This window comes from Pantherophis guttatus, chromosome 1 (assembly GCF_059756535.1).
Source record: "Pantherophis guttatus breed Tessera chromosome 1, ASM5975653v1, whole genome shotgun sequence".
Lineage (NCBI taxonomy): Eukaryota > Metazoa > Chordata > Lepidosauria > Squamata > Colubridae > Pantherophis > Pantherophis guttatus.
This window is the reverse complement of record NC_142063.1, coordinates 166606175-166622962: the sequence shown is the minus strand read 5'-3', so window position 1 is coordinate 166622962 and position 16788 is coordinate 166606175. Positions and strand designations below refer to the sequence as shown.

Here is a 16788-nt window from a genome sequence, read left to right as displayed (position 1 = left end):
ACACCTTCTCTGCATGCGCAGAAGGTAAAAAAACATTACTTCCTGGTAAAAACCAGGAAGTAATGACACCCGAGTGGCGATCGCTGAACTACAGGGAAAAATCGCTACTGGATCGCCAAACCACAGGGAAAAATCGCTACTGGATCACTGAACCACAGGGAAAAATCGCTACCAGATCAGGCGATCCAGTCCGATCCGAGAGCATTTCACCTCTGGTAGTAAGTGATGCCAATACTTCAGATCAGGGACTTGTGGAGAGTCACACTTGCCTTCCTTCTCCTTAGTATGGTGCAAACCTCTGAGCGCTGCAAGCCTGTTTGTATAGGCAACCTTCACTTATCAAGTGCCTCATTTAATGTAGTGTCCCATGATCATACGATCATCATTTGTGTGCTTTGCAACTGGCTTGTGACAAACAGATTTCATACAGAAAGTGGAATAAAATGGTAAGTCGTGACCACATCAGTGGTGGGTTGCCCCCGGTTCGGACCTGTTTGCAAGAACTGGTAGTAAAACCGGTGGGAGGCTCCGCCCACCGCCCTAGATGTCATCATCAGTGATCTGTGCATGTGCAGAAGCGTGATCCCATTGCGAACTGGTAGTAAAGGTAAGTAGAACTCACCACTGACACATGATGTTTTGCTTAACGACCAAAGGGGAAGTGAGATTGTAAAGCCCATCACAGTCATGTGAAGTTTTGCTTAAAGAGCTTGGCACTTAATGACGGAGTTGGTGCTCCCAATTATGGTTGTTAAGAAAGGACTAAAATGTAGCCATTTTAACTCCTCATTTCTCTAGAAGTACTCTGTAATTTCCCAGTAATGTCCATGGAGTAAGGACTCGATCAAAACAGGAAAGAGATCTGGTAGTGGCAGTATAATTATGAGTTTGTCCTTTTGTACGTGCATTGTAATATCATGACTGCCAACCCTATTTATGTTGAATAAACATTACTGCAAAAGAAATGCTGAAGAAGCACAGGAGGTGGCTTAAAATGTCTGGGAATCTTTGCTTTTACATGTTATTAAACTATGTAACACTTTGGTGAAAGATACATTTCTGCAAATTGCCAAAATATCCTCCCTCCTCCTTTTAGGTGGTTCCCAGAAGTGCAAAATATCTATTACCAAGGCAATAAACGAAAGCAGGTGCCTACCAATGCCAGCAGTGCCCAATTAGAGGCTTTCTTCAACTGTGCTGCAGCCTTAATGACCCAGCAACTGCAAAGCCTAGCTTTAAATTCAATGGAGGACTTCACGAATTTAATTGTGCAACCTAAGGTAAGAAGGATTTTCTGACAAGCTTACAAGGACCTTTCCACATTGTTCCAGGTGTCCCTTGTAAAAAATAATGCATTATTTTTTTTAAAAAAGAAAGCTGCTGTTTAGAAAAAAAGAATGTATATCTTCTATACATATCAGGGGTGGGTTCTACTTACCTCTGCTACCAGTTTGTAATGGGAGCATGCAGCATGCGCAGATCGTTCATGATGATGTCCAGGCAGGTGGGCGGAGCCTCTTGCCACCTTTAGTACTGGTTTGCAAGAACCGGACCGAACCGGGAGCAACCCACCACTGATACATATTCTTCTGAGATTGGACTTGGGAAGTTGATCTTTCAGAAAAAGACTTAATAGTGTAGCCTAAGTAGGATTCATGTTTTCAATCAATCAATCAATTAACCAATCAATCAATCAATCAATCAAACTCTGATACTTTAAGAACCTGCATTTTGCAGACATGTTCCCTCCTGTGTCACATTTTTGGACTATGTGGCTAGTCAGCATTGTGTAGTCACAGCCAAAACAACTGACCCCATCGCTCACATTCTTATATTTTGTTTTGTTCTGAGTTGTGTCATTTGTAAGTATTCTCCTGTGCAAGCCATGTAATGGATTTAATTTTCTCTGGGCAGAAATCTATCTATGCCTTTGAACACCCTGGATTTATAATGCGACTGATTCTTGACAATGAAGCTATTGCATTTGAACCTGAGTTTAATGACTATGAAGCCATATTTATGAATATTTTTACAATCATGGTAAAAGCTGTCAATATGTTTCCAAGAGTGGAGACCAAGCTTTATTCAAAGTGGGTAAGGAATATTCTAATTATATTATTGGTGGGGCTGGGGGTGATTGAACAATATGTATGTTCTGAAGAGCTGCCAGTTCCCTGTCTTGTGAATTCTGTGTAGAGGGAATCCTTGATTTATGACCACAATTGAGACTGGAATTTCTGATTTAAGTTGTTGGGGCTGTAAATTGAATAGGACCTGATTTTATGACAATTTTTAGGGCGATTTTAAGCAAATCACATGGTGATTAAGTAAATCCAATTTTCCCAATGTACGTTTTTTGCTGGAAGTAGGAAAAGAAGATCGCAAATTATGATCATGTCATCACAGGACACTGCAACCATTGTAAATGCGAGCTGGTTGTCGAGTGTCTAATTTGTGATCATGCGACTATGGGAGTGATACGACAATTGTAACTGCGATTACAGGTCATAAGTCACTTTTTCCAAGGCTCTCAGAATTTGGTAGTTAAAAGAATGGTGATAAGTTAGGGACTACCTATATGTGGATAAGGGATGTGGTGGCTCAGTGACTAAGACTCTGAGCTTGGTTGGAAAGGTTGGAAGTTCAGCGGTTCGAATCCCTAGTGCCGTGTAAAGGGATGAGCTCCTGTTACTTGTTCCAGCTTCTGCCAACCTAGCAGTTCGAAAGCAAGTAAAAAATGCAAGTAGAAATATAGGGACCACCTTTGGTGGGTAGGTAACAGCGTCCCATGCGCCTTTGGCATTTAGTCATGCCAGCCACATGACCATGGAGACATCTTCGGACAGTGCTGGCTCTTCAGCTTTGAAACGGAGATGAGCACCGCCCCTTAGAGTTGGGAACGACTAACACATATGTGCGAGGGGAACCTTTACCTTTACTTTATATATGTGGATATATCAGTGTTTAGTTGGCCAGCTGGGGAATTCTGGGAGTTGAAGTCCATCTTAAAGTTGCCAGTGTCAAGAAACAGTGGCCTATATGGGATCCCCTCATGTTGCACAACTATTTATGTATATTTCACATGTATCTCTTTATTTCTTCCAAGCAGCTAAGAAAAATAATTAAAAACAAATTAAAAATCCAAGTTACTTTTAAGACTTAATAATAAATCAAGCATACATTTGAACTATGAATATTTACCCAATAACATTAGCATGCTTCACTTAAGGGTTGAATTAAAATATTTCCTGTGGTTTTTATGGCAAGGTAGATAGGATGGTAAACCATGCAGGAGTGGCCTTTCCCCCCTTGTTCCAAGATTGCTAATGACAGGGAAATAATATGTACCAAAAATAAATTTCGACTAATACAAAAAAAAGGTTGCCAACAGTGGGGAACATTGCTGTGAATAGAATAGATATAAGGTACCATGAAGGGAGCATCAACCTGTCTCAGATAGATTTGCAAATGACTCTAGCCCTTTTCATTCATGCCATACTTAATTGCAGATCAAGGGCTTGGCTGGCTGAATTCTCTGCTAGCATATTGGAGTTTCCACTTGAATCCTGTAGCCCAGGTTTCCCCAATCTTTTGCCCTGTAAAAGTGCTGAATAAGAGTCTCACCATTTTTCATCAGCTGGGACAGGTAGGCAGGGATGACAAGAGTTGTAATCCAACACATCTAAAGAATACCAAGTTGGGGAAAGCTGGAACAGTTGCGCAGCTGCATGATGTTCAGTGTAGGATTGCATGGCTAATCTAACATCATTAAGTATTTACTGATTAATTTTATTAGTGGTACAAAAGAAATTCTATTATTTTGAAAGCCTGAAAGCAAAGCCAAATCGTTGAACTTGAAGCCTATCATCCTTGATGAAATTCTGGACGCACATAAGCAGAAAATTAGGAATGAGATTGTCAAGGAGAGTGTGGCACCAACCGAACATCTCAAATTGTATGATAAATACCACGATTTGATAACCAAACAAGCAGAGCGGGATATTGAACAGTTCCTCTCAGAGGACCACACATTTGAAGAAATAACAGCCGAAGTCGCCAGGTATCAAAGCGTTCGTGATGACATTCAGTACCACTCCAGAAAGGTAGTGTATTCAATGAATGGCAAATACCTTTTTCTTTCATGTCATTTGATACTATATGTAGTACAACAGGTATAGTAAGTTCATGATCTGTTGTACCCATTAGCTTTAAAGCCTTACCACTGACAATCCATGGAACTGTATTTAGACATAATCTTAGCAAAGATTTTTTTCCCATCAGGACTGGTTAAAAAAAACACATTGATCTTATAATAGGGTCATGTATTATTAAACCAAGAATGAACAAATCACATTCTGTTTTTGTCCTATGTATGAGCTTAGCCAGTGTATTCATCTATGTGCCAGATCTTACTTGCAGTCACTAATTACTTGCATTTAAGTCAATAGTATGGAATACATGTTTCTCATCACCGAGAAGCTAACTTTGCTTGTGTTCCATGCAGTCTGAGATCAGGGCCTGTGCAGTCTCCTTAGCAGTAATGCACATTGGAAGAAGAAGGGTGGACTAGCAAATAAGAACCATTTCTACTTTGCACTTTATAATCCATGATTTGAGTTTTAATCTTTTTATTTAAAGTATTGGGCTATTATCAAAGTCCTCCATCTCTTTCAGTTCCTTATAACCGATTCAACTGAAAAACTCTTCACAGCTCTTATCTCTTTTGTGATTAGAGTATCTCACAACTGCTGTGAATGGGAAGTCAGCCATCTATTTTGAATAATACACTGCTGCTGATGACCTGGCATCAGGAACAAAACTGAACAGAAACTTGATATCCTTTGGGATACTTGTGATATTTAGAGAGTTTATTTTTGATTTTTGCTGGCAGTTCTTTTCTCATCAATGCTTGTGTTCTAGTGTATTCGCCTAGGAATGTTTGAATTACATTGCGAGGAACTGATCAGATCACTGGCAAAACGAGCTGATTCAATTTGTTCCAAAATAATTGGCAAAATGTTCAAAGATCATCAAGATCTAAATACAAGGTAAATGTCTTATTTGGAAGGATGCAAATAATTGTAGTTCTGATCCAGTTGTGGTTGCAGACAACAAATTGTTCTCAACAATTGATGCCTAGAGATGGGAATATGTATTCCAGTTTCTTGAATTATATCCTATCTGTTCTGAAATAGTTGTATTGTGGGCGCAGAACGGTGTCCAGATATACGTGTACCTGGGAAACAGTTACATGCTTGCAAGACTGCTTCTAGACATATTCTATTTCTACCACTAGAATGATGGTGTCTGCATCTTATTATGTATTATATCATTATGTATTTCATTCAAATAGCTCAGTTATAATTGCTAGAACCTGTTGTGTAGACATGGAGGGAATGAACTCTCTTCTAGCCTTTGTGTAATTTCTGATCTGTTTACATTTGCTGAGGTTAGCAATAGGCTAACATCTTATTTTAAGTGTCCTCATTTTTCTTTTCATTGAGGCAGCTCACTTCTCTTTTTATTTTGCAGCTTTCCATAAGGCTATGGCCTGCATTTTTATGTCAATAATAGATGCCAGGAAGTGGGGAGCGTAGACTGATTCTTTCTGTCTCTTTATTTGATTGCTTAGAAATTCAGGATGATGTACAGTATTTTGCATTCCTTCCTCTCATTTTTTTTTCTCCACAAGCACAATCCTGTAGTTCAGATTGGTCTGAACAAGAGTCACTGCCCCAAATCTCCCAGTGAGTTTCTGTGGCAAAGGGAGGGCTTGAACTTGACTCTTCCCACTTATAGTCCCAACACATTAACCGATACTACACTGGCAGTCTGCTCACCAATGGTAGCAGGCCTTCTGTCATTGTTCCAAATACTGAACTCCGGGAAGTCAGGAGTCTGACACTTTGTTCAGGTTCAAGAGATCCTTTATTGAGTACATTCACCTAAGAAAGGTGAAGCTAGTTCTAAATTATTCCCGTGCTTAGGGATAGTTAAAAGAATGAGACCTCTCTACCCCCCTATGTCTCTCAGGTCACATGGGCCAATCAGTCCAGATGTAGGGTCCCGCTCAATTTCCAATGACATGTCCTTGGTTCTCATGCCGACTGCTGAATATTATGGGTAGCCAGCTGAAGCACCATATTCCTGAGTCCCCCGCCCCCACATGCTCTCCCCCCTCCCCCTTGAATGGCAACCAAGAAACAAAGCAAAAGTAAGCATGGCTTCAGCTGAAGTTGTTTTGCAGGTTGACACCTTCAATCTCAAGGTACTATAATCCTACAGGTATTTAGATTTGTACTCTATGTTTGTTGCATATGCATGTGAGATGTGAGTGCATGACATGTTTGCTTTTCCCATTTCAGGCTGTGCGATGAGTTTGAGAGGATAGCAGAAAGAGCCCTTTCCACTCCATCAAATACACACGAGTTAATGGAATTTAAGGTATGTGTTCCTTGGTAAATGGGAATAGATTTACTCTCTTGAAAAACAGAAAGCAAAGATTCTCTAAATTCTAAGCAAAATCTTATGTAGTATGCAGAAGCATTTCTGGAAACAAAACAACTCATTAAGAGCACTCACCTTCCTTGATCTTCACTGAAATAAGCCTGGATGCTTTGCTTCTATGTTAAAATCTAATTTTATACAGTCAACAAAGCAAGGATCTTTCAAGTTATTTCAAGTGCAGTGGAAAACCTTTCAAGTAAAAAGAAGAAGCCAAAAGCTCCAGGGATGTATGAAGTCATGGAGATCTATATGGCCATTGTAGCTAAAAAACTGATTTCATGGTACCCTACCAAATACAATGTGGAGAATGACAAAAAAGGGCATCAGAAACTCTAAATTAGATACTGTATATCAAGCCACAAAGCAATACAGCTCCCAACCCAGTCACCTAGGGAAAAATGATCTTACATAAGTATGAGATATGGTACCATCTATTTGATATTACCATCCCATTCATTATGGTGGTCCTATGTAAAAAAAAAAATGTTAAGCACAGCCTTTTGCCATCAAATGTTACAGATGTCTGGCTTCTGAAAAGTGGTCTGCATATTAATATTAAATGAAACAAAACTATTTCATTGAACAAGACACATCATGGAGATAATCCAATATTTTATAAATTGGTAAATGGAGCTTTTTGAAGTATGTAATGATAGCTGTTTTGAGGATTAGGGTGAGATACTACTAGGCAATTTTGTAGCTAGCAAACTCCTTGCGGGCTATACATGGTTTTACAAATGTATTAAACATTTAATACTTAATTTACTTGTTTATTTTTGTCCTAAAATCTAAAAAATGTATATTAAAAGAGATAAGGTGAAGTCTTGGTCCATAAAGCTCACTTTCTGGTGACTTTGTGGAAATCTCCAAATAATTTTCTGGCATCAGGATGGAAGGGGTTTGACGTGGTGTTTATTTTTTGACTTCCCAATCTTATCTTGGGGCTACCCATTCAAATGTTATCCAGTTCCAGGCCTGCTTAGATGTTTAACTTAATGAAGATTGATAAAGTGCTGCCATTTAATGGAATAAATGGAATAGAAAGAGTTAATTTATTGGATATTAAAATGGTACTGTATCAGTTGAGAACTATAGGTTTATGACATAGTCCATTCAGTGAGTATTCTGGCAGGCTCATGAATGCTATCTTTAAGTAAAATACCAATCTGATACATAGGACATTGAACTGGTACGATCTGATTTTAATGAATGTTAGTATGCAAACCCTGCTCTGTGTTCAGAATGACTCCAGTTGTTTAATGTTTCTTCCCAAACAGGCATATATAGAGAAAGTGGAACAAGTTGACATGCTGGAAATGGAACAAAAATTAGTTGATGTCAAAAATTCCCTGGCCTTCCTGATAGAATGTGCAAACTTTTCACCAGTTGATATTCGACTAAACAATAGTGTCTTTCAATGGTATGGACGGATGGGGGAGATTTTCGAAGAACATAGAAAGATCATTAAAGAAAAAACTGAACAGTTTCAAGAAGGACTTAAAGTTAGTATTCTTTTTTACTTTGAATAGTTTGCTGAGATAATCAAATTTGCATACAGCAGCTCTCACTTTAAAAATAATGGATAGCTATTAACTGCTCTGGATAAATGATAATGAAGAGTTTACTGCGTTGAATAGATAGGCATATGACATAGGCCATATCAAAATATCTGAAATAAAATGAATTTGCTTTGATCTAGCAAGACAGATTTACATATTTAAGCAAGCTCTGTAATGTTGCTGTAGATGAAAATGTATATCCAGATGTTATTCCTTATCTGCACTGAAGTGCTTATTTAGTATTTGCATCTGTCATGCAAATAGGGATGTTAGGCAAAGCTTTTGCCTGTAATTATAGCCTGAGGCTTAGCAATACACCGTTTTTTAGTATTACCTATTAGAATTTAAGCCTAATCCTTTAAAAACTGTATCAATTGGTGCCATGGAGAAGATTTAAACCGATTACTTTTCAGACACTTGGCTGATTACAATAGTAAAAATGGTAAATAGTGGCAAAGTTGGACCATTATGCACCATTGTAATGCTGAACAGTTTACCTCAGTTTATCTATGTTTATATCTATGAATTTTGATTTTTTTTTTTTAGATGCGCTGTGAAAGATTTGTGGAGGAACTGGAGAGTTATGCTAAGCAAGTTGAAGAATTTTATTCTTATGGTGACATTCAAGAGGTCAATAGATATTTGAAAAAAGCCCAAGCCCTGAATACCAAGTTAGATGCAGCTGCTGATAAGGTAAGGTCTTCTGTTTTCCTTATAATTGTTTTGTCTTAATTTAGTGAGGGAACACAATATTATCATAGCGAACAACACAGATTCAGTAAATGGATCTCAGAAAATGGATATTTGAAGATCTTAGAGCCTGAAAATATTTGACCAGTGATCTGACTGAATATATACTTTGTATATGCTTTGTTTACATTTGAAAGCCGCCTTGAATTGCCATGGGCGAAGAGGCAGCAATATAAATCTAATAAATAAATAAATCACTATTAACTATGCAGACATAAAAAAAGCAGCTTTATACTGAGTGTCTTGGTCCAGCTGTCTTAATTCTGTCTAGCCTAACAAATGCCCTCTGTGGTTTTTCCCAAACTTTTTTTTAAAGAGAAGTTGGCTTTTGAACCTCTCCCAAGCCTGTGGCTTTCCAGTGAACAATTGGATTATCATGATTTTATTTCTCTCTGTCTTGAGATGAAACCTGTCTACGCCAATTAAAAATGTTTTACGTAATTATTCCTTGACCTTATTAAAGTTAAATGAATGTTAACTTTATATTAGCATTGCTAATAGCATAGAGATACCTTTTTAAGGGTTTTGCAGTGTGGTGGAAGCACCTTAAAATTAACCACAATAGTTCCACAAAAATGTGTAGTTATCTTTAATAGAAAAAGTTCTACCCTGGTTATGGAAGTTCAGCACGATTCTAGAGTTGATGGGTCTTTCGCCAGGGATTCTCATTATCTTAATCCATAGGAGTGCCCTGTGCACCTTAAGATATAAGCTCTTGATTACGACTGACTATCTAGCACTGTGATCTGTGAAAGTTACAGTTTGGCATACAGCAGAGTGAACTCAGAAGAATGTGTTGAAGCAATCATTTATCATTTGTTTAACATTACTATTGAACTGCTTTCCCTGATGCTTTTAATCTTTTGCATTTTGGCTGTATGATACATTTAACAGAGGGATACAATCAAGATCAAGTGAGGTACTAATGCCACTCTATAAAGCCTTAATAAGACCACACCTAGAATACTGCATCCAGTTTTGGTCACCACACTATAAAAAAGATGTTGAGACTCTAGAAAAAGTGCAGAGAAGAACAACTAAGTTGATTAGTGGACTGGAGGCTAAAACATACAATGAACTGTTGCAGGAACTGGGCATGGCTAGTCTAGTGAAGAGAACGACTAGGGGAGACATAATAGCAGTGTTCCAATATTTGAGGGGCTGCCACAGAGAGAAGGGGATCAAGCTATTTTGCAAAGCACCCAGAGGCCAGACAAGGAATAATGGATGGAAACTGATCAAGGAGAGATTCAACCTAGAAATAAGGAAAAATTTTCTGACAGAACGATCAACCAATGGAACAGCTTGCCTTCCATTGGTTGATCAGTTGGAAGTTGTGGGAGCAACATCACTGGAAGCTTTCAAGAAGAGACTGGACTGCCATTTGTCAGAAATGGTGTAGAGTCTCCTGCTTGAGTGAGGGATTGGACTAGAAAACCTACAAGGTCCCTTCCAACTCGGTTAAACTGTTAAATACACTTATTAGTAAGGCCTTCAGTATATAATCTCAGATTCTGTTTCTTCCTGTAACCTTCTTCAGTCTTATCACAAAAAAGTTGACAGCTAAGCCTTTAGATACCCTGTTTCCCCCAAAATAAGTCATCCCATGATAATAAGCCCAATCGGGCTTTTGAGTGCATGGCAATAAGGCCAAGCGCTTATTTCAGGGTTCAAAAAAAATATGAGACAGAGTCTTATTTTCGGAGAAACATGGTACATCTCCATGTTACACTGATCTTACTCTAGTACTTCTGCTTTTAAGGACCACAAGGACAATCAGAAAAATTGGATCTAAAATCATAAGGTATCTTTTGTCTGGTTAAAATTTGTAGTAAAGCAATGATCTGTTTATTTCTTAATAAAAATCCTTATGATTTCTGTAGATTGATCAGTTTAATGCAGAAGAGGAAGCCTACGGATGGCTGACATCTCAGTACCCTCAGCGTAAAAAAATTCAAGATACTTTGAAACCCTACCTTCAGCTTTATGAAATGACAGTAGAGTTTAATACCAAATATAGGAATTGGATGGATGGAATATTCACTAAAGTGAATCCAGATCAAGTTGATCAAGACACAGGAAACACTTGGCGTGCATTGTATAAGTTAGAAAGAACCTTCCATGACTCTCCAAATGCTTTATTTCTAACAACAAGGATCAAGTCAAAGGTGGAAGAATTTAAGGAACACATTCCATTGATTCAAGTAATCTGCAACCCTGGTTTGCAAGATCGTCATTGGGAGGTCATGTCAAATATAGTCGGGTTCCCTCTGAAACCTTCTGAAGATTCAACTGTCTCTTCTTATATTGATATGCATCTCGAGCAATATTTAGAAAAATTTGAAACCATTAGTGAAACAGCCAGCAAAGAACATTCCCTTGAGAAGGCCATGGTGAAAATGATTTCAGAATGGGATGGGATGGAATTTATTCTCCTTCCTTACAGAGAAACAGGGACTTATATTTTATCAGCTGTAGATGACATTCAAATGTTGCTGGATGACCACATAGTCAAAACTCAGACCATGAGAGGATCTCCTTTTATCAAACCTTATGAGAAAAAAATGAGGTATTGTAATATGATTCCTAAGAGATTTGATATTGTACACAAGTGAACTTGGTTTATTTGTGAAATTGCTTTGCTCTGGGAATCAAGCTATGAGACGCCGATGTATTGGAAAATGTCAGTTATTGATGTAACATTCAGCAGAGGAAGCAGAAAGGTTGGGTCATTTTATGTGTTGAGTGGGAATCTTATAAGCAAGAGCAGAAATATTTAGTCAGGAGAGACATTTTGATTTCATAGGATTTTGGTTATCTCTAGGGGTGAAAAATATGGCAAGATTCAAAATATGATTTTCCAAAGAGTGGATGGGAGAGGTTGTGTTTTTAAAAAATTCTTGTCATGTTCTATTTTTTGCCTGTGACTTGACTTGGCCTAAGGCGGGGATTGTTGTGCTCCTCCTCTTTTTCCTGTGCTATTTATCTCTCCAGGAATGCAATTATTACAGCTTTTGCTAGCTCTTAGAACTCTTTTAGGGATCTGAATGTACATTGACCAGCTCATACACAGTGCTTCTTTTAAATAATTCAATTGTCCTTTGGCAGTATTCAGGGTGCATTGTGATAGAGGTTTGTGCTAATTGGTTGTATCTTTTATTTATGTCTGTCATGTATTTTGAAAATAGAACCTGGGACTTCTTGGTTCAGAAGGTGAATTTGATACATGCCCAAGTTTGGGCTCTCACAGTAGTAATATGAGTGAAAGCATACTCTTACTGAGTCCACAGATTATTGAATAGTGGTCCTCTTAATTATGAGTCTCTGTCCGAAATGTGGACTTTGCTGTCTTCAGAAGAGTGGCCTTTGTTTTTTAAATGCAGATGGACTGCTGAATCTAGTCCTGATGGGTTTGTTCTCTTATGTTGTGCCATGCATTTATGAAGTGGTTGTTTTGTTTCCCCAACGTACAAATCTACGTGGCTCCCTGCATTGTACTACATATACCATGTCGCTCAGTTTGCCAAAATGATTCTGCCCTTCCAGTAGCATATTGATAGTCTGCTTAGGGTGCTGCTCTCACACAAGGATATGGGCCAAAAGGTCAGTCTTTTTGGTAGTAATGCAAATATATGAGACCTGCTATGGAAATTTGCTGGATCTCCTTATTTATGACTTTCTAAAAGTCTAAAACGCTCCTTTTAAAATGGACATTTGCTAATCTTGATGCCTAGTGGAGAAGGAGGGCAGGCATTTTACTATGTTATTATTCAATTTGTTTGGTTGAGATTCTCTGTACCCTGTAATAGACTGGGGAGGTAGAAATTATAAATTCCTACTTATATGCATAGAATTGGCTGTATGAAAGGAACTTCTTTTCTGGGAACGAGGGAACCCCTTCAAGGGAGATCAGACTAGGAAACCAAAATTATGTATGCCCACACATACTTTTATTATAAAGCTATAGTAATCTTGCAAGACTGAATGTGCCTTCCTCCTCCCTCCATTTAGCGTTGATTTCTCAGGTTACAGCTCTGCCTCGGATCCAGGTTTCTTTTATCTGACTTGCTCTGGCTGCAGATCTTCCTCCTCTCCTTCAAGGCCATTCCCTTTCCCTGAAGAGAGAATAGGATTACCGGTACTTTTCTTCTCTGGGAACCATATGAGCTATATCTGCCTAGGCTTATTTTCCATCCAAACCTCCAGAAATGTTCTATAATCTAATGCTCAGTTCATTTTGTTCTGTTCTATAGAGACTGGGAGTCAAAACTCTTGTTGGTTCAGGAAATCTTGGATGAGTGGCTGAAAGTTCAGGCTACCTGGCTATATCTGGAGCCAATTTTTAGTTCTCCAGACATCATGGCTCAGATGCCTGAAGAAGGTAGACGATTCACCACTGTGGACAAAACATGGAAGGATGTCATGAAACATGCCATTCAGGTAGTAACAATTCTCTTTGGAACAACTAATCATAACATAAGATTGATATGATTTTGTTCATATCTTTATTGTATGAATTCTGTTAATCATGAAATTAAACTAGATGAGTACAGATGAAAAAAGGGGAGATGTATGTCCTATCTTCCCCCCAAAGAGAGGGGCAAAATAAAAGGGGGCATAGCTTTGCAGAAAAGATGCATATATCTGTTTGGATATTTTTACTACAATTTAAATATATTTCATCCTAGAGATAACGCAGTAGAACTCTGAACAAAGAGTAACAGGCTTTTGAAGGGAAATAACTAAATACAATGAAGAAGTAAATAAGCAGCCTTTGTGCAGTGTAGTATCCAGATATTTCTTTGTTTATTTAGGTACACCTATCTGTCACTCCACTCACAATTCACTGTACTGTCACCCCTGCTGTCCTTTATTAGATTTTATTATCCTTAAACCTTAACCATTATCTGATGAAGGACTATCCGTGTTTTGTGGCCATTGCTTTCCCTTCCAAACACAACTGCTGAAAATGATGGCATGATTTCCTGCAGTCTGAGAATAAGAAACAGACAAAAAGACTATAACAAATTGTTTTAAATCTTCAAATGAAGTATAACCAAAGAACTATCATCCTGACATTTTCAAATAGAGAATTGGTTCTTTTTTAAATAGCACATATGACTGTCTTGGACTAAGTCATTGAATTGAATTCAATAGATATGTAAGGATTAGGCTATTAGTCACCATACTGTGCTGCTTTCTTTGAAGTAATCCCAAATGGCTTATTTTCGAATGGGTGCTCATGGTTGGCTGTGAAGTATAGAAGTCTAGTGCTTTTGTTGAGTATTCATGTAGTTGTCTGTACCAGTTAGTACTTCTGACATTTTCCAGTGAACAAAAACCATTTTTGTATTTCCCCCCAGAAGATGGCAGTGTACGTTTAAAAATTATTATTTGATTTTATAGGTACTGTGCATTCCTTCTCAACATAAATTAAATCTCGGGCCATGTGTTGATTTTTTTGACTCGCAGTTGTGGTTTACAGTGACAGGTAGAAATTGTAAACACATTTTTGGATTGCCCTGTATTTTAGCCTAGATTTGAATAATTTTTTTTCCGTGTGGCTCAAATCAATAAGGATGAAATTGTTCTTTGATTTCATTGCTATTTTTGATAAACAAATGGTCTACAGGAGTGATCTTTTTCTGCATGGGAAGAAAAATCGAAGACATTGTATTAAGAAAAAAAACCCTAAGGACAAGAGCCTAGGGTAATTTATAGCTTCTTTATGGAACAGCTAATCATGGCACACTAGAGCAATTATTTTTCTATCTTCGGCCCAGTTTAACTATTTTGAAAAAAACCATAATTCACGTCAGTCTCATTTAATCTTCAAATTTCATCAAGGCCGTAGATGATAAACAGAGGTATAATAGCCCAAGTGGCTAAATAGGAAGAAATGATATATCCAAATGCCAAGTTTCCGTATGAAATTTTGACAAGGTATAACAGTGATTTGAGCTAAATACAACCTTAGATGCATGAAGTTGCCACCTGAGGGTGCTAACGTGGTTTTCTTTGAAAAACATTTTTTTTTCCTCACTAGAGGTTATAGTCTGGAGGAGATATTTGCTCAGTTCATATTTTGACATATATACTGATTTGTGATTCCCAAATGCAAGGGTAAACCCAAACATTCATAAAGACCAAACATTTCCTTGTTCCCACTCTTTAATGCAAATTTGTATGTGTAAAAAGTCAGAACTGCTTTCAAAAACGTGTGCAGTACATTAGGCAAAATGCATAGGAGATATACATTAGACAAAGCGTGCCAAATCCCATAGTGGGAAAAAGAAGTATATCAAAATGTGAAGGCATTTTATGTAGACTTTCAAAAGAATGTTTTAAGTGGAAACAAACATTAATGGGAAGAAACTCAAACAAACCCCAACTGAATGATGGAACAAGGCCAACCTTTATACACTGTAGCTGGAAGAGAAAAGCAATCTGGTAAAGAAGGGTCCTAACCGTACAAAATTGAAGAATGAAGATGCAAAGAAAATGAAGAGCTGGGAAAGCATGGGGGAATCTGCGCACAGAGACTGTATCTATGAAAGACAAGGGGAAAAAATTACAGGGAAGTAGATGAAGAACAAGGACTCCATTCCAGCAACCTGCAGATGGATAAATACAGGGGTGAAATCTAAATTTTTTTGCTACCGGTTCTGTGGGCGTGGCTTAATTAGTGGGCAGGGCTTGGTGGTAAGGTGACTGGGTGGACGTGGCCAAGTCAATGTCACTTCTTTGCCCTTTTTTAACCTACAAAACACAACACAACACAACTGGCTCACCCACAATGTAAAAGCAGCTGTGCTAGACTCAAAATGGCCCCGCAACAAGCAGGAACCTCACACAGTCACAAAAAGCCCAAAAAAACAACTTTCACACTTTACACACACACAACACAACACAACATAACTGGCTCACCCACAATGTAAAAGCAGCTGTGCTAGACCCAAAATGGCCTCTGCAACAAGCAGAAACCTCACATAGCCACAAAAAGCCCAAAAAACCAACTTTCACACATTACACACACAAAATTCCACATACAGCTTTGTGAGATTTTGTGTGTTTGTGTAGTTAGAGTGAAACACTACAGAAACACACTAAATCTCAGAAAGCTGCACAAATATTATTTTATTTTATTTTATTTTAATTTTTATATAAGAGCAGCTAAATTTAAAACTTCCTAAACTTTAAATGGCTAGGTCTAAAAAAAGAACAACTAAAAAAACCCCCAATTAACTATTTTTTTTAAAGCTCCCAAAGGGGAAAAAAACTTACCCAATAGAACAGGGGTCTCCTTTAAGACTTGTGGACTCCAGGGCAACTTTAAGACTTGTGGACTTCAACTTCCAGAATTCCTCAGCCAGCTTTGCTGGGAGTTGAAGTCCACAAGTCTAGGCAGGAAGGCAGGCAGGCAAGCAGAAAGAGCTGCTCACCGATGAGCTTGATTGCAGGCAGGGAGATTCAGTAGCTTGCTGATGCATGGATTGCAATCGTCATGCGATCAGCAGCTAAGGTAAGCAAGCTGGAGGCTGGGAGAGGGGGGTGGGAGAAAAAAAGAAACTTTTTTTCTTTTACATGGCTCTGGCGATCCAAGATGAGTTGCCTGATTAGCAGGCAACTCAGCTGGGATGTCAGAGCTTGGCTGGTCAGAGCCATTTAAAAGAAAAAAAAGGCTCTGATGATTGCGTGGTTCAGCTGGGCATGGGGGGCGGGGGCAGGGATTTTTGCTACCGGTTCTCCAAACTGCCCGCCGCCATCGCTACCTACTCGCCCGAGTTGGTCCGAACCGGGAGCATTTCACCCCTGGATAAATACATGTCAAGTGAGCAGTTTTAATTAAGAGAATGAGAAGCCAAAAAGAAGCTGCAGTTGTCTGGGAATGTGGAGGAAGTGCTCAGGCTGCAAGTTTCCACCCAATATTTGGCTGTCAAATGATGCTGAATACAGAATCTCCAGACACTGT

General features: G+C 38.4%; 1 protein-coding gene across 1 annotated transcript in view; it reads left to right on the top strand.

Annotated features, from left to right (window-relative positions):
- DNAH7 (dynein axonemal heavy chain 7) overlaps positions 1–16788 on the top strand; it is a 155482-nt gene that overhangs the window by 39564 nt on the left and 99130 nt on the right. Inside the window, exons 10-18 of the mRNA XM_060688081.2 lie at positions 1097–1280; positions 1915–2094; positions 3828–4103; positions 4921–5048; positions 6366–6444; positions 7785–8009; positions 8613–8759; positions 10700–11385; positions 13070–13256. Of these exons, the coding sequence (XP_060544064.2) occupies positions 1097–1280; positions 1915–2094; positions 3828–4103; positions 4921–5048; positions 6366–6444; positions 7785–8009; positions 8613–8759; positions 10700–11385; positions 13070–13256 (2092 nt within the window). The remainder of the gene's footprint in view (positions 1–1096; positions 1281–1914; positions 2095–3827; positions 4104–4920; positions 5049–6365; positions 6445–7784; positions 8010–8612; positions 8760–10699; positions 11386–13069; positions 13257–16788) is intronic.